General features: G+C 35.2%; 1 protein-coding gene across 3 annotated transcripts in view; it reads right to left on the reverse strand.

Annotated features, from left to right (window-relative positions):
• The window catches only part of LRBA (LPS responsive beige-like anchor protein), a 737,360-nt gene that overhangs the window by 483,214 nt on the left and 228,348 nt on the right, over positions 1 to 25,798 (reverse strand). For all 3 annotated transcript variants that reach the window (XM_059922597.1, XM_059922598.1, XM_059922596.1), the window contains exon 35: positions 6,273 to 6,337. In XM_059922597.1, coding sequence (XP_059778580.1) covers positions 6,273 to 6,337 — 65 coding nt within the window. The remainder of the gene's footprint in view (positions 1 to 6,272; positions 6,338 to 25,798) is intronic.

Consider the following 25,798-nt stretch of genomic DNA (forward strand, 5'->3'; position numbering starts at 1 on the left):
TTTTATCTCACACCATACAAAAACATTAACTCAAAATGAATCACAGACCTAAATGTAGAGGCTAAAACTACAAAATTTCTAGGGATGAAAAAATACTTCTAGGAAAAAAAAAAAAAAAGAAAACCCTAGTACTTGTTTTGACCTAAGATTTCTTGAATTTACCAACAAGTCATAATCCATAAAAGAAAAAAATAGGTAAATTGTACTTTATCAAAATTAAAAACTTTTGCTCTTCAATGAAAATGAAAGGACAAGTCACAGACAGAGTAAATGTTTGCAAATCATGTATATGACAAAAGACTTATATCCAGGAATACTGATATATAAACTACTGTTTAAAAGTCAGAACTCATACAGTGAATGAAATTTTTAAATGGGCAAAAAATGTACACAGACATTTTCCCAAAGAAGGCACCTGAGAAAACACTCAACAGGATTAGCCATTAGGGAAATGCAAACAAAAACCAGAGTAAGATACCTACTAGGCTAACTAGGAAAATAGCTTGGCAGTTTCTTAAAAAATTAAACACAGACTTCCCATTCCACCGAGCAACTGTACTCCTAGGTATCTACCCAAGAGAAATGAAAACATATGTCCACACAAAGCCTTGTACACAAACACACATAGAAGCATTGTTTATAATAGCCAAAAACGGAAAGCAATCCAAACGTTCATTGACTGCTGAAGGGATAAACAAAATGTGGTATATCTGTACAATGGAACACTATTAATCAGTAAAAGGAACAAAATACTGATACATGCCAAAATATGGGTAAAAGCACCAGGAATTATTATAAGAACAGTGTTGGAGAAAGTGACAGTGATCCAAAAACTAAAAGCAATGAGAAATAAATGGAACTTATTTGGGGGTATGTAGAGACACCACTGATGAGGGATGGTAAGCGATACAGTCTACAAACATGAGATTCCAAGCTGACTGAGATCCTGGTCTGACAGTTCCCTGAACTCCTCTCCTTCTCCGAGCTTGTCTTCCACCCTACCTCAGCCATTTATTGCATGGTCATATGCCAGACCTCATCATTTCCAATAACTGAATGGCCTTGGTTCTACTCGCCCCACTCTCTAAACTACTACCTCTCATGTTTATAGCTCACTCATTCTATTACTATGAGCTCTAACAGTCCTTAGAGCTCCAATCCATCCATCCTATCGTTTTCTTTACAGTCACTCTCCTCTTTACCTGGCTTAATAATCATAATCCTGTGGTCAATGATTACAATCAGTCTCTAGCACAAAGAGACTCCCTTGTCCTTCTCTCCCCCATATTCACTTGGCAAAACCTAAATCCATTGAAACCCAACTCTAACTCTACTTCCATATTTACCTCCCAGACTCTGCAACTACATAAAATGCCTTCCCAGGTTACTGTAAATGACCCATCCATGCTCTACTTTAAAGCCAAACCCCCATTTGCATACAAATTCACCCACTCGCAAAACAACTTAAAAACATCACTCCAGAAATTCTCACCTATCTCTTCTACATTAATTTCCCCACTCCTTACCATGAAACTGTTCTCTTGTTCTCATTTTTTAAAAACCCTACTTCCCTTGACTCTGTTCCCCCCACTGCATTTTATTTTTGCTCCCCTTTGCAGCAAAATTCCTCTAAAGAACCATTTATACATATTCTATAATTCCTCTTCTCTTATTCTCTTCTTCTTCTTTTCTAAATTCACTGCAAATAGGCTTTTTTCCACACCACTCTCCCAAAACTACTCCTGACCAAGTCAGAAACAACTTCTGAGCCCGTGGTTAAAATCTCAGTCATCACCCTACCACCTTAATGATTTCATCTAATCTCAAGGCATTAAATATCATCTATATTCTTATAACACTCAAGTTTAGATCTCTAGTCTGGAGAAATAATTAACAACTACCTCTACCTGGATGTCTACTAGAGATATAAAAATCAGTATTTCCAAAACTGAACTCCTGATCTTCCCCAATAACTGTTTTATCCACAGCCTTTTCCGTCTGGTTGATAGACACACCATCTTTTCAGCTACAGAGGCCAAAAATCTTAAGAGTAATACTTGACTCCTAGCTTTGTCTCACAATCCACATCCAATCCATTAGTAAATCCTATCAGCTCTACCTTCAAAATATATTCATAATCCTACTACTTCTTACCTCCTCTACTGCTGCTGTCCTAGTCCAAAACACCATCATGTTTAACTAGAATTACTACAGTAGTTCCCTAGTTGATCTCTTTGCTTCTATCCTTAAAGTCCTATATAAATCAGCCTTTTTTAAAACATAAGGCAGATTGTCTCCCTCCTCTACTCAAAATACTGCAATGATTGTTATCTCCTGCAGAATGAATTGCAAAGGCTCTACACAAATCTTGCCCTATGTCTCTGACCTCATTTCTTACTTCTCTCCACTTTGATCACTTGTTCTTGCTATACTGGCCTCATTCCTCAGTTATGCCAGGGAAGCTTTCATCTGTTTACTGGCTGTTCCCTAGGACTGGAATGCTTTTCCCCTACATGCCCCTATGTTTAACTCCTTCACATCATTCAAGTGCTTGCTTACATGTCACTTGCTCAGTGATCTCTAATATAACCACTCTATTTAAACTACAAACCATATCAAACCTTTATATTTCCTTTAAAAATCACATTTCCCTCAACCTGCTTCACATTATCTTTTTCCAAAGAACTTACCACCTTTCATATATAATCCATTACTTATTTTGTTTATTGTTCATAGTCTGCCAATGACTGTTCAAATGTAAGATCTACAAAAAAAAGAATCTTTATCTGTTTTGTTTATTGCTGTATCCCCAGAATCAAGGACAAGTCAAGGTACACAGTCAGTGCATAATAAATATTGGCTGAATGAATAGATGAGGAAATGGATGCTCACAGAAGTAAAAGTACTTCCCATATATCAAAGCTGAAACTTGAACCCAAGGCTAACTTCAAAGCTAAAACTAATAATCACAAGAGCATGTTGCCTTATCTACTAAATGTAACACTAACTTGCATAATTGAGGGCATTTACTTAGTAGAACCTAAACAAAATAGACTTTTTTTTTCAGCTTATAAATTCATTTGTTTATTTTATTTTATTTTATTTTATTTTTAACATCTTTATTGGAGTATAATTGCTTTACAATGGTGTGTTAGTTTCTACTTTATAACAAAGTGAATCAGCTATATATATACATATATCCCCATATCTCTTCCCTCTCGCGTCTCCCTTCCTCCCACCCTCCATATCCCAACTTTCTAGCTGGTCACAAAGCACCCAGCTGATCTCCCTGTGCTATGCGGATGCTCCCCACTAGCTATCTATTTTACATTTGGTAGTGTATATATGTCCATATTTACACTACCACTCTCCCACTTTGTCCCAGCTTACCCTTCCCCCACCCCATGTCCTCAAGTCCATTCTCTAGTAAGTCTGCGTCTTTATTCCCATCTTGCCCCTAGGTTCTTCATGACCTTTTTTTTTTTTTTTTTAGATTCCATATATATGTGTTACCATACAGTACTTGTTTTTCTCTTTCTGACTTACTTCACTCTGTATGACAGACTCTAGGTCCATCCACCTCACTACAAATAACTCAATTTTGTTTCTTTTTATGGCTGAGTAATATTCCATTGTATATATGTGCCACATCTTCTTTATCCATTCATCTGTTGATGGACACTTAGGTTGCTTCCATGTCCTGGCTTTTGTAAATAGAGCTGCAATGAACATTGTGGTACATGACTTTTTTTTTTTTTATGACTTTTTTTGAATTATGGTTTTCTCAGGGTATATGCCCAGTAGTGGGATTGCTGGGTTGTATGGTAGTTCTATTTTTAGTTTTTTAAGGAACCTCCATACTGTTCTTCATAGTGGCTGTATCAATTTACATTCCCACCAACAGTGTATGAGGGTTCCCTTTTCTCCACACACTCTCCAGCATTTATTGTTTGTAGATTTTTTGATGATGGCCATTCTGACTGGTGTGAGGTGATACCTCATTGTAGTATTGATTTGCATTTCTCTAATGATTAATGATGTTGAGCATTCTTTCATGTGTTTGTTGGCAATCTGTACATCTTTGGAGAAATGTCTATTTAGGTCTTCTGCCCATTTTTGGATTGGGTTGTTTGTTTTTTTGATATTGAGCTGCATGAGCTGCTTGTAAATTTTAGAGATTAATCCTTTGTCAGTTGCTTCATTTGCAAAACAGACTTTTATAACCACTTCTCTTAAAAACAGAACTAGTGTTAATCAGTGTTTTGCATTAAGTAGAACAAATACATATTCGATCAACAGCACTGACTTAACTCTTTTTCTAAATATAAACTTTAAAAGCATCTAATACCTCAGTGTTGAAATTCAGCCAAAGAGCTATTTATTTTTTTGATGAACAAGCACTTTGAAATTTTTGCTAAAAGTAAGACTAAATTATTAGTCATTCACTCATTGAGAAATATTTATTGATTTCCCAACACTTTCCAGACTCCAGACTACAATTTAGCTCTGTTTCTCATATAGATCACTGCAATAGCCTTATTACTGTTCTTGATTTCAGTTAGGTCTCCTCTCCTTCAACCCATCCTAAACATCACTGCTAGTTATCCATCCAAAACCCAAGTAACACAATGATAATACTTTCTTAAGACATTTCAAGGTTTCCCATTGCCTTTAGATGAAAATCCAAATACACCATATTAGACCTTTTATGGTCCAGATAACCAATTCTATTCCAACAATTCACACACATACACATGCACACACACTCACACACGTACATACACACCTTCCCACATCACAGTATCTTCAGATATTCTATTCCCTCTATTCAGAATGCTTTTCATACATATGTCCTCCAATTTATCCATAATCCCCACTTTTCCAAAGTCTACATTACTAACCTTACTCATCCTTGAAAATACATCTCAGGAATCATGTTTCCCTGGGGAGGTTCTATCTAATTCTTCTGAACTAAATTGTGGAGTCTTTCTCTTTTTTCACATTCCTACCTTAATGACATATATGTAAATATTTCTAGCACAGAATTTAGCATATGGCATTAGTTGCAGGTTTATTTATTTGTATTCAACACTAGTCTGTGAGCACCTATAATTATTTACTGATTGAAATAATTTTAGTAGCATTTAATATAAAATAAAGTTAACAGTACCCTCTTCTACAACATTAACGAGACAGAGGCTAAATTCCTAGTTACTAGTTCAAATTATTCCTATAGTGATGGTGTCAGTCTCTCAACTCTAGACAGAACAGTATATAAAACATTCTTAAACAATAATTTTGTTCAGAATGCTATTTCCAATGGCAACCAATCACACCTTTTAATCTATACCCTGGGTCTTCAGTCCAAGTAATCCAAACTCAACTGCCACGGGCTTCCCTCTTAGCGCAGTGGTTAAGAATCCGCCTGCCAATGCAGGAGACACGGGTTTGAGCCCTGGGCCGGGAAGATCCCACATGCCACGGAGCATCTAAGCCCTTGTGCCACAACTACTGAGCCTGTGCTCTAGAGCCCATGAGCCACAACTACTGAAGCCCACACGCCTAGAGCCCATGCTCCACAACAAGAGAAGCCACCGCAATGAGAAGCCTGCACACTGCAACAAAGAGTAGCCCCCACTAACCACAACTAGAGAAAGCCCGCAGGCAGCAACGAAGACCCAACACAGCCAAAATAAATAAATAAATAAATTTATTTTTGAAAAAAAGAAAAAATCAACTGCCACGAAACAGACCCAAAGTAGTCCACTCATCATTTCCTCAATTTATTCTTATCCTTTAATTCTCTCACTTTCTTAAATCTATTTTTCCCTTGTATCTTTCTATCTCTGTACTTCACTTTTGTTTCCTACTACTGACTATTCTTTCCTTGAATTCTTCTTCCCTTTTGCCCAGGCCATGACATAAGAGAGATAATATAGACCATATTAGTCTATTTACTGGCTCTACAAATATAATAGAATTTTCTAGGAAGTCCAAATAAGTATCAGTTTTCCTTATATTTGCTAACAGAATCATCAGTGTACTTTTGCCAAAGGCTTACTTACTGAAAAACAAAGAACTGACTTTATCATTAAGCACATAACCATGAAGAGAACAAAATGATTAAATATTGAAGTATTTATAATAATTAATATCTAAGCTGACTATATCACTGACTGCAAAAACAATATAGTGCCAAAAATATCAGTTCCAATGGCAAAAATAACAATAACATCTTAAAGTAAAATATACATGGATATAAAATAGATTACCTTCCTTCGTTGACAAGTTCAATAAAAGCAAGGCCTGCATTCTTCTGAATAGAATTCTGCCACTCCTAAAAAATAGCAGAAAATAGCTGAACAAATTTCACTCAGTAGGTTATTTCTTTAAAACAATAATTATGAAAAACGTCACCCATATCAATTTCATACTTAATTGAAATTGATTTAATGGAAATTAATTAATTTCCAAAAGATCTTAATGGAAAAGTTTTGTTAAACATGCTGTCTACCCAATGCAGCCCCATGAACACATAAATAGTTGACATTAAAAAGTAAACTAAACAAGTTAGCAACAATTTGATTCTAGATAAACTAAATGAGCCTATCTATATTTATCTTGCCCTTTTAGTTCTGTACCATTATATCCTACTAATTTAACTGAAACAGTTTGAAAGGAAGGCAGCAAAGAAGACCAAGGACAGAGGTTTTGGTTTTGTTTCTTTAAGAGATGCATTACCCCAAATGAGGGGAAGACGGAATTAAGTAGCTCCCTAAACTTAATAAATAGCGCACATTCTACAAAAATTGATGATTAATGATTGAGAAAGAGACGAGAGATCAGTGAATTTGGCTAGACTACTTGTAAGCTGAAAAACTATAATTTACTAGCATATGAATTAGCAAAAGATGGTATAAAATTATTAATATATTCTTTATGAATAAGTTATCCATTAAAAAGCCCCCTGGCGGTCCAGTGGTTAAGAATCCATCTTCCGATGCAGGGGACGTGGGTTCAATCCCTGGCCGGGGAACTAAGGTCCCACATGCTGCACGGCAAGTAAGCCTGCGCCCCACAATTAGAGAGCCTATGTGCGGCAACTACAGACCCCACGTGCTCTGGAGCCTGCGCACCACAAATAGAGAGCCCCCGCGCTGCAACTACTGAGCCCGCATGTTCTGGAGCCTGTGCGCCACAGCTACAGACAAGCCCGCGCAACACGACTAGAGAGAAGCCCACGTGCTGCAACAAAGAGCTCTCGTGCCTCAATGAAGAGCCCGGGTGCCACAACGAAAGATCCCCGATGCCCCAACTAAGACCTGACTCAGCCAAAAATAAAAAGTAAATAAATAAATATTTTCTTAAAAAAGCCTCAGAAGAAAATTAACCAGTAATATATACAGAAATGAATTTTTTTAATCCTCATCTCAAAACAGATATAAAATACGCATTAATCCAATAAAGCTGGGCCCACATGAACTGAAATGTAGCTAGATTTGAGAAATGCCAATGCATGAGTGTGTGTATCTTTTAAAGAACTAGACATATATACATAATCTTTATGTTCCTTAAAACTAAAGAGCCCTTATATTCCACCTACGTAATATCCCTCAACTAATCTTTTTTTGTCCTTTTATAATGGTCAAAACAAAAGACAGTGCTGGGGACCTTACCACTGTTATCATAAGCAGTATTCATATATTCTGAATCTAACACCTTTAAGAGTTTTTAATTCCATGTAATTTCACCCCTGAAGACTGTTCTGTGTCATGCCAAATTCTGATTTAGTTTTAAGCCTCATCCTTTCACAGCTACTTTCTCCTTTTTATCCCCAGTATTTATTACTTTCATGTTTTGAAAAACCCAAGGTGGCCCTCAGGACTGAAATGGCTGTTTGCCATAATTTTGTTATAGAGTTCTATTTCATGAATAGTGTCAGCAAGAACATACTAACAGAACATATACAGTAGAATGAAAAGTAGATATAAAGTCAGTCAGACATTTGAGGCTACAGTAATTGGCTAGGACTAGGTGAGAAGATAAAGCAATGTGTTGCTGAAAAACAAGAAGTCATGGGATCTATGTTCTCAAACTGACTATGACACTAACAGGATATGTCCATAAACAGATCACTCTACATCTCTAGGTCCTCAATACCCCCTTAAAAAAATTCTTAAAAGATGTGTGATTTTATGATTCAACAACTTACAAACATTTAGAAATTAGTGGCTCATAAGTCCAAAATATATACTCTCAAAATTCACAACAGCCAGCAAACTGAAACAACAAAATAGAGATCTTATATTTCTTTCAATAAGGTAAACCAAGTCAAGGATAAATAGAAATACCCATCTAATTTAAAATCCTATTCTTTCCAGCAAAATGAAGTAAACAGACAGACAATACAAAGGAAAGCAATCAAACTCCATGAAGAAGTAAATCTCTGAGAGAAGAGGATGTGTCATACCCTCCACTCTTCTCAGAAATAGGAGGAAGAAAAGAGGAAAAAGCAGAAACCGCAGGTAAGTTTTTTGACCCTGGTCCAGAAGGTTCCACACCTCACTTCCGAGGCAGAGCACAGGGAGATGCCAAGTCTCAAAGAGTTGCCCTAAACCTAGTAATGCACAGGAAGAGTAGATAGAGACAGATTTAATGGTAGATGGACCTAAAACAGCCTCACAGTAACTCACGCCCTTGGAGGAGTCAGAAAATTATCACAGAAAGATGTACACATAGTTGAGGCTTTGAGGGGATGAGGAAAACACAGCTGTGACCTTTGTTGATAGACAGCAGGGAATCAGAAAGGATGGTAACAGAGGGATGCCCTAGTCAAGGAACAGAAGCAAAATCTCACTCCTCAGCTCTTATGCCCAACAGAGCACTCTCAGCAAGCCACCTGGAAATCTGATACAGCACCAGAGTGTGAGGAGGCAAGACCTTAAACTGAGTTTTCCTTTAGATCACTTACTTGAGGGAAAAATCTCACAAGGGAAATTAAATTTAGTAAAAAGAAAATAAAGTTACTTTTCTCGCTAGAAAAAAAGAAATTAGGAAGAAAGGCAAGAGGTTACCCCATATATAATTCTTTAGATCAGACATTTTATTTTAAAAAGTATCTACTAGTATTATTTTTCTCAAATCCATTTTGTCTGATTTAAAACTGCAACAGGTGGGGATTTTTATGTCATATAAAACTCAAACCCCACATGAAAAACATAGGTAACAGTAGAGACACTCAAATTTTAAGTATACAGGTAAACATCATTTTGATTTTATTTTCATTTATGTATACAAACTGACTTTTACTGATAATGTAAATTTAAACTTCACAAAGATTTTAAACAGCATGATTTAGGTCAGATAGAAAACTAGTTAAAGTTAGTATAACTATAAAAACATTACCATCTAAAAATTTTATGACCTCAACTTAAATTGGTATGCCACACAATTTTTTTCTTTTAACTTATAAACAAATTAGACATGAAGATACACATAGAACTTGAAAAGTCCAATTTTTCTTACGAAAGCTCAGAAACATATTTATTATGACTGCTAATACATTTGGATTCTTGTTTTCTCAAATATCATCTATAAACTCATATTATTTAACTTGTAGTAACAGCTATCAAAACACCTGGAATAAAACTTTTTCACCAGTTAAAAAAATTAGACAAAATGAGAAATGAAGTGAAAATACAAATCTTACCTACGCTTTGGGTAGTTATAAAAATCTTACAATTCTTAGAGATATCAGAGTTTTAATTTGCCTATAATCCGTTCCTACTTATAAACTATTTAACATTTAATAAAATATCACATACCAGGTACATAAAGATATACTGATAGGAATTAATAACCCAGGTAAAAAGAAGCTGCAACCCATGAGAATAGGAAATTAATTTGTTTTAATAAACCCAGCTGTTAGTCAAAGCCAACAAGTTTTCTCCATACTAAAACACTGACTACAATCCTTAAGGAAGTCACCAAAACTACAAAGAAGATTCATGCTATCCTAAAGCATTTTCTGCACTTCTGAGACAATTATTAAAGAAGGTGTTAGTCTAAACAATTTCACAAACCACAGCTCAAAATAACCTTTAGTGAGTTTTAACAGTTGAAAGAAAAGCTTAATGGTTATCCTCTCTCATGATCATTTCAATATTTCATCATAGTATTTACAATTATATAGCAATGCAAAATGCACCGTACATTTAAAGGTCTTGGTTATTCCTTTCCCAGAGGTATTGATGAAAAACATGTTAAAAGCCTCAAATCCAACCACTAATGCAGCTAAGTAATTTTAAAACACATTTCAGCACTTTGGAGAGGAAGGACTCAAAACACAACTGAGTCAATAATTTCATACTGTTCTAAGCTGTATTTAATTGACTATCACTTCCTAAGGCCATAACTGTTGACTAGTCAATTTTTACTAAAATATACTCTTAGCTTACTAATGCTCTTAAGTCATACAACAACAACAACAGAGATAGTATATATTAGTGAAATCTAGTAAACAAACAGAGTTACACCAATTTTCAAACATGTGCTTTTGGTGGTAAAAGTCGACCAAACTTGGGTTGGGGGAAAAAAAAGACTTCATCAACTGAATTAATTCTATGCCTCCCCACCATCAACAAATATAGAGAAAAAGGGCACCAATAAATGTGCTATATATTAATTTATAATATATTTTTTTGATTTATAATATTTTAATACAACTTTAACTCCCCTAAAGTGAACTTGACAGCTTTCTATAAATTTGATAATCTCCTACAACATATTTTAGTGTCTTGAATACAGCACAAGAATTTATCTAAATTTTAAAAGTAATTCCCAAATATTACCATGCTCTAAAGCAAATAAAATCAAGCTACAGATTGACAAGATAGACTACATATACTCCATGCTGCCACCTTTTTTCTTTTTTAGCCAAGCCATCGATACTGACATTAAATGTATATCAATGTTTTTTATTCTAGTGGGCCAGAAAATCACTAAACTATGTTCTACTCTTAAAATAAAAAAGGTATAAAATGAGTGACTTCGGTTAAACAGCAAAAAGCAAGAACAAAAATAATAAAGAGAGGACAAGAGTAATGAGAGAGGGTTAAAAAATTTCTCTACAACCTGAAGGGAAATAACTTGAAGAAAAAGACAAATGCTTGTTACAAAATCCTTAGAAAGGCCAAGAATTGAAGGCACTGATTACATATATGGATGGCTGAGGGACAGGGATGAAAAGAGTTTAAATGAATAAAAGCTGGTATAAAAAACACAGAATCTGAGCTCCTCTCCCCATGTCGATGGCCATCTCCACCATGGTAAGAGACTGGAAGTTTACTTTCCAGAGGAGTAAACCTCTGAACACTTTAAAAACCCCTACTGTAAAAACAAAATAACTTGAAAGTATGCTTACTGAACCATGAGACATCAAACAATATTAGAGAAGTGTTCTCTGAGAAAAATGAGAAGCCATGATAACATTTAAAATAAAGCTCATTCATCACCAGCAGACAGCTCATACATAGGCACATAGACTTTTGTGCAATACACTTAAACTTGAGCACAAAGGGTCACTAGTCATTAGAGGAAAGACTCATATGAATGACAGACACCAAAGAAACAAGCAGGAAAAAAAATAATTATTAAAAATGGACAAAATATTACCAAATTAAAATATTAAAAAATATTGTTAATGGGATAGGGAGAGGAAGAACAAAGAAAAGTATAATTAATACCATCAGAAAGGTAAAAACTTTCATGTAAAAATTCAGGGCAGGTTCCAAAATATTGCAGAGGGAGGAACACTCCCCAACTCATTCTACGAGGCCACCATCACCCTGATACCAAAACCAGACAAAGATGTCACAAAGAAAGAAAACTACAGGCCAATATCACTGATGAACATAGATGCAAAAATCCTCAACGAAATACTAGCAAACAGAATCCAACAGCACATTAAAAGGATTATACACCATGATCAAGTGGGGTTTATTCCAAGAATGCAAGGATTCTTCAATATACGCAAATCAATCAACGTGATACATCATATTAACAAATTGAAGGAGAAAAACCATATGATCATCTCAATAGATGCAGAGAAAGCTTTTGAGAAAATTCAACACCCATTTATGATAAAAGCCCTGCACAAAGTAGGCATAGAGGGAACTTTCCTCAACATAATAAAGGCCATATATGACAAACCCACAGCCAACATTGTCCTCAATGGTGAAAAACTGAAACCATTTCCACTAAGATCAGGAACAAGACAAGGTTGCCCACTCTCACCACTATTATTCAACATAGTTTTGGAAGTGTTAGCCACAGCAATCAGAGAAGACAGAGAAATAAAAGGAATCCAAATCGGAAAAGAAGTAAAGCTGTCAGTGTTTGCAGATGACATGATACTATATACATAAAGAATCCTAAAGATGCTACCAGGAAACTACTAGAACTAATCAATGAATTTGGTAAAGTAGCAGGATACAAAATTAATGCACAGAAATCTGTTGCATTCCTATATACTAATGATGAAAAATCTGAAAGTGAAATTAAGAAAACACTCCCGTTTACCACTGCAACAAAAAGAATAAAATATCTAGGAATAAACCTACCTAAGGAGACAAAAGACCTGTATGCAGAAAATTATAGGACACTGATGAAAGAAATTAAAGATGATACAAATAGATGGAGAGATATACCATGTTCTTGGATTGGAAGAATCAACATTGTGAAAATGAATCTACTACCCAAAGAAATCTACAGATTCAATGCAATCCCTATCAAACTACCACTGGCATTTTTCACAGAACTAGAACAAAAAATTTCACAATTTGTATGGAGACACAAAAGACCCCGAATAGCCAAAGTAATCTTGAGAACGAAAAATGGAGCTGTAGGAATCAGGCTCCCTGACTTCAGACTATATTACAAAGCTACAGTAATCAAGACAGTTTGGTACTGGCACAAAAACAGAAATATAGATCAATGGAACAGGACAGAAAGCCCAGAGATAAACCCACGCACATATGGTCACCTTATCTTCGATAAAGGAGGCAAGCATGTACAGTGGAGAAAAGACAGCCTCTTCAATAAGTGGTGCTGGGAAAATTGGACAGCTACATGTAAAAGTATGAAATTAGAACACTCCCTGACACCATACGCAAAAATAAACTCAAAATGGATTACAGACGTAAGTGTAAGGCCAGGCACTATCAAACTCTTAGAGGAAAACATAGGCAGAACACTCTATGACATAAATCACAGCAAGATCCTTTCTGACCCAGCCCCTAGAGAAATGGAAATAAAAACACAAATAAACAAATGGGACCTAATGAAACTTAAAAGCTTTTGCACAGCAAAGGAAACCATAAACAAGACCAAAAGACAACCCTCAGAATGGGAGAAAATATTTGCAAATGAAGCAACTGACAAAGGATTAATCTCCAAGATTTACAAGCAGCTCATGCAGCTCAATAACAAAAAAACAAACAACCCAATCCAAAAATGGGCAGAAGACCTAAATAGACATTTCTCCAAAGAAGATATACAGATGGCCAACAGACACATGAAAGAATGCTCAACATCATTAATCATTAGAGAAATGCAAATCAAAACTACAATGAGGTATCATCTCACACCGGTCAGAATGGCCATCATCAAAAAAATCTAGAAACAATAAATGCTGGAGAGGGTGTGGAGAAAAGGGAACACTCTTGCACTGTTGGTGGGAATGTAAATTGATACAGCCACTATGGAGAACAGTATGGAGGTTCCTTAAAAAACTAAAAATAGAACTACCATACGACCCAGCAATCCCACTACTGGGCATATACCCTGAGAAAACCATAATTCAAAAAGAGTCATGTACCACAATGTTCATTGCAGCTCTTTTTACAATAGCCAGGACATGGAAGCAACCTAAGTGTCCATCATCGGATGAATGGATAAAGAAGATGTGGCACATATATACAATGGAATATTACTCAGCCATAAAAAGAAACGAAATTGAGTTATTTGTAATGTGGTGGATGGAGTTAGAGTCTGTCATACAGAGTGAAGTAAGTCAGAAAGAGAAAAACAAATACAGTATGCTAACACATATATATGGAATCTAAGGGAAAAAAAAAAAAGCTCATGAAGAACCTAGTGGCAAGACGGGAATAAAGACACAGACCTACTAGAGAATGGACTTGAGGATATGGGGAGGGGGAGGGGTGAGATGTGACAGGGTGAGAGAGTGTCATGGACATATATACACTACCAAACGTAAAATAGATAGCTAGTGGGAAGCAGCCGCATAGCACAGGGAGATCAGCTCGGTGCTTTGTGACCACCTAGAGGGGTGGGATAGGGAGGGTGGGAGGGAGGGAGTTGCAAGAGGGAAGAGATATGGGAACATATGTATATGTATAACTGATTCACTTTGTTATAAAGCAGAAACTAACACACCATTGTAAAGCAATTATACTCCAATAAAGATGTTTAAAAAAAAAAAAAATTCAGGGCAGGGATACTTTTTTATTCACTGGTACCTCTTTGCCTCTGTATTAAGAGTTCTCCAAGCCAAGAGTTTGTGGCCCTCATCAGTGCCCATGATCACAGGCCTTGGGAGCTCCTTTAATCTCTAAGAAGAACTGGAGCAGGAGTTGTAAAATGGACTGTCTTACTGGAGCCCAGAACATCTGGGGAGCCAGATAACCCTCTCTTTGCACAACAGATGAAATTCGTTGTATGAAAAACAGAGTCCTCCAGAGAAACAGAACCAACAAGACAGAGATACGTATTTTATTTATTTTAAGAAAGTGGCTCACATAATTATGGAGGCTGACAAGTCTCTGCAGGGTGAGTTAGCAAGCAGAAGAATCAGGAGAGCTGATGCTGTAATTCTACTCCAAGTCAAAAAGCCTAAAAAATCTGGAAAATGAATGGTGTAGTTCCAGACTGAAAGGCACTAGGCTCGAAACCCAGAAAGATCCAACATGTTAGTTTGAGAACAAAGGCAGGAAAAAGTGATATCTCAGTTCCAAGGCAGTCAAGCAAGTAGAATTCTCTCTACTCAGGGTATGCTCAGCCTTTTTGTGCTAGTCAGGCCTTCAACTGATTGGATGAGGCCCATCCACATCAGGAAGGACAACCTGCTTTACACAGCCTACCGATTTAAATGTTAATCTCATTCAGAAACTTTCGGAATAATGTCTGACCAAATATCTGGATACCTCATGACCTAGTCAAGTTGACATAAAGTTAACCATCCAGCTCTCCCCTCCCATCTCCCCTGAAAACCTCAGAAAACTAGAAAATGCTATTAGAAATTAACAGTATAATAACAAACAAAAATTTTGAAAGAAGTACTGGAAGATGTAGAAGAAGGCTCTCAGGAGAGTAAAATAAAAGATAAAATGAAGAAAAAACAGGTGAGAATGGATATGAAAATTAGATAATTAATCCAGACAGTTCAACATCTAACTAAGAGGAGTTCTGGAAACAAAAATGAGAATACAGAGAAAGAAATTCCCACAGATATAATTAAAGAAAACTTCTCTGAATACAAGTACATACTTTTTCAGACAGAAAAAGTTTACATAAAATATCAAAGACAGTGGATTTTAAAAGATCCACCCACATCAAGGTACAATCCAGTAACAACAAACATTTTTTAAAATAATAAAAATATTAAAAGCTCTCACAGAGAAAAAAATAATTGGAAAGATTACAATTTTCAGCCTGTAATACTAATATCCCAACAAGCCACCAATCACATATAAAGGTTAAAAAAAAAAAAGACATTTTCATACAAGCGAGGTCTAAAAAATTCTACCATCATGCATTCTTTTTTAAGAAATTACAAAGGACATGCCTCATCAAAATTAATACAGAGACCCCACTATCATCCTCCATCCCAGTTCTGCTTTAATTTTTTCCATGGCATACTTATTGCCAATTAATTTCTTTTTTGCTTTTCTCTTTGTTTTATTCTCTCCTATATTCCAGTGCCAGGTCAGTGACCAGCACATATAGAATAAGTGATCAATAAATGTTGAATCAGTGTATCGTTCATAAAAGAAGGCCACTATAGGACACAGGAAATAAGACACTATAGCATAAGAGGGAGAAGAGGAAACATCTAGGTTGATGATAAAAGAAGCCTCCAAATGACACCTTTCTACACAACTAAGGAGTAACCAATCCAGGTGAGAACAAGAAAACAGAGAACTCCAGGTACTGTATCTCCAAGAGAAAGAATTGAACCAATAGATACCAAGTGTGTTCATTACACTGGTAGAAGTTATATGATTTCAGTGGAAAATTCAGAAATAAATTTGTGGTGGGTACACAGAAATTTAAATTAACAAAAAAGTAGGAAATTACTAATTCCATGAGAAAGAATGAAAGAAAGAGAGACAAACAAGTGGGAGGGAGGAAGGGAGTGAGAGAGGGAGGGAGGGAAGGAGGGAGGGAGGGAGGGAGGGAGGAAGGAAGGAAGGAAGGAAGGAAGGAAGGAAGGAAGGAAGGAAGGAAAGAAGGAGGGAGGAAGGAGAGGCAAGGTGGTTGGGTAAGCATGGTACATTTTGTAGGTCTGCACGGATATTTACATTGTCACGAAAATGGAAATGCTAGATATGGTTTTAACTAAACATTATGATATAACTGTCCTGGAAACAAGAGAGTACATGAAATGAAAAGGGACAGCAATATAAGTACTCAATAGTCATCTTCCATAGAAGACATTAGATAATATCTAAAACAGAAAAATCCAGAAATAGCTATCATTTAGAAATATGAAAGTAACTAGCAGAGTCAACAGCTAAGATATCTGAATGTGGCTCCTTCCAGAAAGGAAGAATCAAGGGAAAGAAGAAGAATTGCAGCAGGGAACTGCTGCTTTCAGTTTAAGTTTTATACTACTATTAGAACTGTGAAATAATATATGTTTTCTTTGATAAAAAATAAAATTTATATTAAAAATCATATGTTCTAAATGAGGAATAGTAAATGAATACAAAAGAGAAAAATGCACATAATATTTTTCTAACTGGACAATAGGTATTTATGCAAAATTATTCTAAAATGTCTCTAAACAATAGAACAAGCATTCAAGTTTCACAATACTGATATCAAAATTATGAAAATGTAAGGTTAACAGCTGACCTTTCAGCAGAAACTCTGCAAGCCCAAAGAGAGTGGCAGGACATATTCAAAGTTATAAAAGGAAAAAACCTACAATCAAGATTACTCTACCCAGCAAGAAACTCATTCAGATTCAACGGAGAAATCAAAAGCTTTACAGACAAGCAAAAGCTAAGAGAATTCAGCAACACCAAACCAGCTTTACAACAAATGCTAAAGGAACTGCTCTATGCAGGAAACACAAGAGAAGGAACAGACCTATGATAACAAACCCAAAACAATTAAGAAAATGGTAATAAAGACATACATATTTCTAACTACCTTAAATGTAAATGGATTAAATGCTCCAACCAAAAGACATAGACTGGCTGTATGGATACAAAAACAAGACCCGTATATATGCTGTCTACAAGAGACCCACTTCAGACCTAGGGACACATACAGACTGAAAGTGAGGGGATGGAAAAAGATATTCCATGCAAATGGAAATCAAAAGAAAGCTGGGGTAGCAATTCTCATATCAGAAAAATAGACTTTAAGATAAAGACTATCAGAAGAGACAAAGAAGGGCACTACACAATGATCAAGGGATCAATCCAAGAAGAAAATACAACAATTGTAAATATTTATGCACCCAACATAGGAGCACCTCAATACATAAGGCAAATGCTAACAGCCATAAAAGAGGAAGTCGACACTAACAAAATCATAGTAGGGGACTTTAACACCCCACTTTCACCAATGGACAGATCATCCAAAATGAAAATAAATAAGGAAACACAAGCTTTAAATAATACATTAAACAAGATGGACCTAATTGATATTTATAAGACATTACATCCCAAAACAACAGAATACACTTTCTTCTCAAGTGCTCATGGAACATTCTCCAGGATAGATCATATCTTGGGTCACAAATCAAGCCTTGGTGAATTTAAGAAAACTGAAATCGTTTCAAGTATCTTTTCCGACCACAGCACTATGAGACTAGATATCAATTACAGGAAAAATTCTGTAAAAAATACAAACACATAGAGGCTAAACAATACACTACTAAATAACCAAGAGATCACTGAAGAAATCAAAGAGGAAATCAACAAATACCTATAAACAAATAACAATGAAAAGACGATGACCCAAAACCTACGGGATGCAGCAAAAGCAGTTCTAAGACGGAAGTTTATAGCAATACAATCCTACCTTAAGAAACAAGAAACATCTCAAATAAACAACCTAACCTTACATCTAAAACAATTAGAGAAAGAACAAAAAAAACCCAAAGTTAGCAGAAGGAAAGAAACCTTATAGATCAGATCAGAAATAAATGAAAAAGAAATGAAGGAAACAATAGCAAAGATCAATAAAACTAAAAGCTGGTTCTTTGAGAAGATAAAGAAAATTGAAAAAACATTAGCCAGACTCATGAAGAAAAAAAGGGAGAAGACTCAAATCAATAGAATTAGAAATGAAAAAGAAGAAGTAACAACTGACACTGCAAAAATACAAAGGATCATGAGAGATTACTACAAGCAATTCTATGCCAATAAAATGGACAACCTGGAAAAAATGGACACATATTTGGAAAAGCACAAACTTCCGAGACTGAACCAGGAAGAAATCGAAAATATAAACGAACCAATCACAAACACTGAAATAGAGACTGTGATTAAAAATCTTCCAACAAACGAAAGCCCAGGACCAGATGGCTTCACAGGTGAATTTTATCAAACATTTAGAGAAGAGCTAACACCTATCCTTCTCAACCTCTTCCAAAATATAACAGAGGGAGGAACACTCCCAAACTCATTCTACGAGGCCACCATCACCCTGATACCAAAACCAGACAAAGATGTCACAAAGAAGGAAAACTACAGTCCAAAATCACTAATGAACATAGATGCAAAAATCCTCAACAAATTCTAGCAAACAGAATCCAACAGCAAAATAAAAGGATCATACACCATGATCAAGTGGGATTTATCCCAGGAATGCAAGGATTCCTCAATATATGCAAATCAATCGATGTGATAAACCATATTAACAAATTGAAGGAGAAAAACCATATGATCATCTCAATAGATGCAGAAAAAGCTTTCAACAAAATTCAACACCTATTTATGATATAAACCATCCAGAAAGTAGGCATAGAGGGAACTTACCTCAATATAATAAAGGACATATATGACAAACCCAGAGCCAACATCGTTCTCAATGGTGAAAAACTGAAACCATTTCTACTAAGATCAGGAACAAGACAAGGTTGCCCACTCTCACCCCTATTCTTCAACATAGCTTTGGAAGTTTTAGCCACAGCAATCAGAGAAGAAAAAGAAATAAAAGGAATCCAAATAGGAAAAGAAGAAGTAAAGCATGTCACTGTTTGCAGATGACATGATAGTATACATAGAGAATCCTAAAGATGCTACCAGAAAACTCCTAGAGCTAATCAATGAATTTCGTAAAGTAACAGGATACAAAATTAATGCACAGAAATCTCTTGCATTCCTATACATTAACGACAAAATATCTGAAAGAGAAATTAAGGAAACACTTCCATTTACCACTGCAACAAAAAGAAGAAAGTACCTAGGAATAACCTATCTAAGGAGACAAAAGACCTGTATGCAGAAAACTATAAGACACTAATGAAAGAAATTAAAGATGATACAAACAGATGGAGAGATATACCATGTTCTTGGATTGGAAGAATCAACACTGTGAAAATAACTATACTACCCAAAGCAAACTACAGATTCAGTGCAATCCCTATCAAACTACCAATGGCATTTTTCACAGAACTAGAACAAAAAATTTCACAATTTGTATGGAAACACAAAAGACCCCGAATAGCCAAAGCAATCTTGAGAAAGAAAAATGGAGCTGGAGGAATCAGGCTCCCAGACTTCAGACTACACTACAAAGCTACAGTAATCAAGACAGTATGGTACTGGCACAAAAACAGAAATATAGATCAATGGAACAGGATACAAAGCCCAGAGATAAACCCACGCACATACGGTCACCTTACCTTTGATAAAGGAGGCAAGAATATACAATGGAAAAAGACAGCCTCTTTAATAAGTGGTGCTGGGAAAACTGGACAGCTAAAGGTGAAAGAATGAAATTAGAAAACTTCCTAACACCATACACCAAAATAAAATCAAAATGGATTAAAGACCTAAATGTAAGGCCAGACACTATAAAATTCTTAGAGGAAAACATAGGCAGAACACTCTATGACAGAAATCACAGCAAGATCCTTTTTGACCCACCTCCTAGAGAAATGGAAATAAAAACAAAAATAAACAAATGGGACCTAATGAAACTTAAAAGCTTTTGCACAGCAAAGGAAACCATAAACAAGATGAAAAGACAACCCTCAGAATGGGAGAAAATAGTTGCTAATGTAGAAATTGACAAAGGATTAATCTCCAAAATTTACAAGCAGCTCATGCAGCTCAATATCAAAAAGCAAACCCAATCCAAAAATGGGCAGAAGACCTAAATAGACATTTCTCCAAAGAAGATATACAGATTGCCAACAAACACATGAAAGGATGCTCAACATCACTAATCATTAGAGAAATGCAAATCAAAACTACAATGAGGTATCACCTCACAACTGTCAGAATGGCCATTATCAAAAAATCCACAAACAAGAAATGCTGGAGAGGGTGTGAAGAAAAGGAAACCCTCTTGCACTGTTGGTGGGAATGTAAATTGATACAGCCACTATGGAGAACAGTATGGAGGTTCCTTAAAAAACTAAAAATAGAACTACCATATGACCCAGCAATCCCACTACTGGGCACATACCCTGAGAAAACCATAATTCAAAAAGAGTCATGTACCACAATTTTCATTGCAGCTCTATTTACAATAGGCAGGACATGGAAGCAACCTAAGTGTCCATCGACAGATGAATGGATAAAGAAGATGTGGCACATATATACAATGGAATATTACTCAGCCATAAAAAGAAATGAAATTGAGTTATTTGTAGTGAGGCGGATGGACCTAGAATCTGTCATACAGAGTGAAGTAAGTCAGAAAGAGAAAAACAAATACCATATGCTAACACACATATATGGAATATAAAAAAAAAAAATAGTTCTGAAGAACCTAGCGGCAAGACAGGAATAAAGACACAGACCTACTAGAGAATGGACTTGAGGATACGGGGAGGGGGAAGGGTAAGCGGGAACAAAGTGAGAGAGTGGCATGGACATACATACACTACCAAACGTAAAATAGATAGCTAGTGGGAAGCAGCCGCATAGCACAGGGAGATCAGCTCGGTGCTTTTTGACCACCTAGAGGGGTGGGATAGGGAGGGTGGGAGGGAGGGATACGCAAGAGGGAAGAGATATGGGGACATATGTATATGTATACCAGATTCACTTTGTTATAAAGCAGAAACTAACACACCATTGTAAAGCAATTATACTCCAATGATGATGTTAAAAAAAAAAGAGTCATGTACCACAATGTTCATTGTAGCGCTATTTACGATAGCCAGGACATGGAAGCAACCTAAGTGTCCACTGACAGATGAATGGATAAAGAAAATGTGGCACATATATACCATGGAATACTACTCAGCCATAAAAAGAAACGAAATTGAGTTATTTGTAGTGAGGTGGATGCACCTAGAGTCTGTTATACAGAGTGAAGTAAGTCACAAAGACAAAAACAAGTACTGTATGCTAACACATATATATGGAATCTAAAAAAAAGGTTCTGAAGAACCTAGGGGCAGGACAGGAATAAAGACGCAGACGTAGAGAACAGACTTGAGGATATGGGGAGGGGGAAGGGTAAGCTGGGACAAAGTGAGAGAGTGGCATGGACATATATACACTACCAAATGTAAAATAGATAGCTAGTGGGAAGCAGCCGCATAGCACAGGGAGATCAGCTCGGTGCTTTGTGACCACCTAGAGGGGTGGGATAGGGAGGGTGGGAGGGAGATGCAAGAGGGAAGATATATGGGAACATATGTATATGTATAGCTGATTCACTTTGTTATAAAGCAGAAACTAACACACCATTGTAAAGCAATTATACTCCAATAAAGATGTTAAAAAAAAACCTAGGAAAATGTAAATGTATCATAAACTATTAAGAATTTTTATTTTTTTAAAAGTTAGTATTTTACATCCTACCAAATAAAATTAACTTCATTGCTATCAGCAATAAAATATTCTCCTTTTTTTTAAGTATTGACCTAAGGATCCAAACATAATTTAACTTAAAAAAAGGAATGAAGAATAATTTGTTAACAAAAACCTAAACTCATATCAAATTATTTCACTTTTCTTATAAAAAATTAAAAATTTAAAGGCTTCTGCTCTTCAATGAAATATCAATATTAATATTTTGAGATGTTACAGTTATCTATGCCTTTGTAAAATAAATCAAATTGGTTGGATATAGATCCAAGTACCTAAATACATGTCAGAAACACTATTAGGAGTCAAGGGAGTAGGCCACAAAGGAGAACTCAAATGAGGAAGGGAATGTATTAACACAAAACTGAGAACCACATTATGCACAGGACTAAAGGTCAAAACCAGAGAAAACTGGTTCATAGTCATGATATAGTAATCTTAAGTGCTCAAAGTAAACTATCAAGAACTTTTCAACAGTGTTTGCACTTTGTGTCAGCACTCTCTCAACAGCATATCTAACAGAAACTTGAGGAACCACATACCAGGAAAGACTATAGCATAATAGTAAAGAACAGGTTTTATTCCATTGTCTCCGTAGAGGGTAAAACAAATCATTACATGAAATATCAAAATAAAATTTTACCTTTTGGCAAATTTTGGTTTTGATGATTTTTGTGAACATGTACATCTAAATTGTACACCTAGTTTGTACAAGTATTATGGCTCAGTTTATAAATAAAATATATACACAGATAACTACAAAATAGAGAAAAGAAAGAAAAATTCTATTAAAGTTGGATTAGCAAATGGTTCAGTTTCATAACTGCTTATTTAACAAATGCTTTTGAATATTTACTATGTGCAAGGAATTGAATATTGAGAAAATAACTATTTATAGGATTGACAAAATAAATAATGCAAGGATTTAAAAATCCAAAAAGTTGAGATAACCATGCAATCAAGTATGTGATTACTATATAGTTTTAAATTGTTTGTAAATAATCAAAAAAGCAATAATCCCCTGGTGTTGTGTTTTAGCATACATTAAAATTAATATATTTGCAAGTTTCTTTAAAAATCTGTTTTTAAACTTTTTCAGAAAAACATATTCTCCAGTCAACAATGATCTTTCAAATAACTTCCAAACTGGCATCAATATAGTCAAGATCTTTCACTAATCAATAAAGAAAGCTTGATTTCAATAAAGGTGACAAAAGTTGCTCTAACCCTTTCCAGCAACAAGCTCTCAACAGACGATCATCATTAAGCTTATATCAGGGCTTCACATTCAGGAGCTATATAAATGTGTCCTATTAGTACATGGTCAGTCTGTTTGGCAACTCCAGTTCTCCAGACATGTGGCAAATGCTGCCCTTTGAGGTCTGAAGTCAAGTCTTTAGGGAATCTCAAAGCCTGCACTGAAATTACAAGGAGTGTTCATTAGAGACTGCTGGAGAGGAAACATGAAAGACTTCCATTAAAACTATATAAAACAGCTACTTATTTTAAAAAGATTTTTAAACCATCTCATGTACTCAGCTACAATAAAAAGTATTTACCAACTGAATTATTTTTAAAAGCACTACTTTCAGGACATGGGTACATTCTTCATGCCTCCCATCCCCCACCTCAATACACCTAACATTCCTTTTATAGGGATCATCAAGTCAAGCTTTTGGTGTCCTGGGAGAGAATAAAACTACCTTATACCTCTAAACTCTTTCTACAGATGACTGTAAACATATATAAAATGAAGGTAATTTTAGAGACAAAGTTTTGTTTTCTAATATTAATTTTGAATAATACATACTGTTACTTAAACTCAGCCAGACATACATATGTGTTTCTTTCTAGATGCCTCTTTTTTTTTTACTCAAAAAGGCTCCATTTCATTTTCACTCAATTTTAAACTAATAATCATAAAAAAGTTGTAAACACAAAATAATATAAATTACATACTAGTTAATCTATGAAATGGCATTTACCAGATAATATTATGGAAAATATATGAAGATTCAAATGTTTAAAATTAAAAGAAGAATGTCAATAAATTGACAGACAAGTGTTCAAAGAAATTTCATGTCTTTGCTATCTCAGGATTTTGAAAAACATAGTAAATATATTTTCTAATTAATAATTGTTGCCATTTTAAATTTCTAAATCTATAGACACTTTTTAACTTGAGAGTATAGTTATTTATTAAATTTGCAACAAAACAAATACTACTAGAGAATACTTCAGTAACAAATCTCTATAAAATGTTATATAAAATTCATTAGCTTGCCTCAGTCATTTCTTGAATTCACATATATGTTGGTTTCTGACAGCCTAATTCCAAAAAGCAATTACAACCTCCATCCATATGTAAAAAGATAACAGAAAGCAAGTACATTAAACCAGTTTAAAAGAATAAAAATCTAAAGAAAACAGATTACGAATGATTTATATGAATGCCTAGTGCTGAAGTTAATTACAAGTAACCCAATAAAATAGTGCCTTTATTATTGTACAGCAAGTAATAGCTCTAGATGAAAAAACCAGAACTCTTTCTGCTGACTTTTGCATGCCCAATCCCACAGCACACAACATTAAGAATTTAAAATGTAGTAAATAAGGCATATAGAAAACAGCAGTTTTTAACTAAAAGCAGAAAACTCCCCTGCTGTTTAACTATTTGGAGTCTCCCACTCTGAACAGTGACCACTGTAAACTGATACTATGTGCTCATTGAATAAATTCTTAATGTTAATACAAAGTGAGATTTAATTTCAGTATTCAAAATTTTACATCAAATGAAAAGTAAATAACTGTGAAATGTATTCATTAGAAGAAAATAAAGTATCATTTATGTTTATGCTATGAAATTATATTTTCAGAATCAAATTTTTCCAAACCTCATACTACATCTACCAATAAAGCTTTGGTCCTAATTTTACAGTATACTATCTAAGACACATACATTACGTGCTGCAGTAGCATGTTATAGTTGTCAACAGCCACAAGCTATAGCCAATCACAGTATGCTTAATGACTTTCCCAATGAAGAGGAATAAGACCTTTCAGTCCAGAATGATTCCATAATTCTTCCAAATATTTATCAATGTACCTAATGAGATATTAGTTGGTATAAACTTTAACTTTAATGCAAAAGTCCTAAAACATGTTATGGATAAACATTACCATGTAGGTCATTTTGAACTACAACGTTAACTAAAACAGTGACATGAAATACCTGACACCCTGGTTTTGCTGCACAAATAATCAGTGGTGCATCTCTCTGGCAGTATTTTATTCATATCAATTTCATCTCCATTAGAAATATATGCAATATTAGCTTATTTTGCCCTTTTTTTTCTGGGTCAATAACTTTACAAATTAGAATTTGTCTCAACTACAGTAAAATTCTTTAAAGGTAGCGATGCCTGTCTCTTGGGGTTCTCAGCAGTACCTGACTCAATTTCCCTTATAACAAACATTCAAATGTTTGTTAA

Source organism: Balaenoptera ricei, chromosome 5 (genome assembly GCF_028023285.1).
Source record: "Balaenoptera ricei isolate mBalRic1 chromosome 5, mBalRic1.hap2, whole genome shotgun sequence".
Taxonomy (NCBI): Eukaryota; Metazoa; Chordata; class Mammalia; order Artiodactyla; family Balaenopteridae; genus Balaenoptera; species Balaenoptera ricei.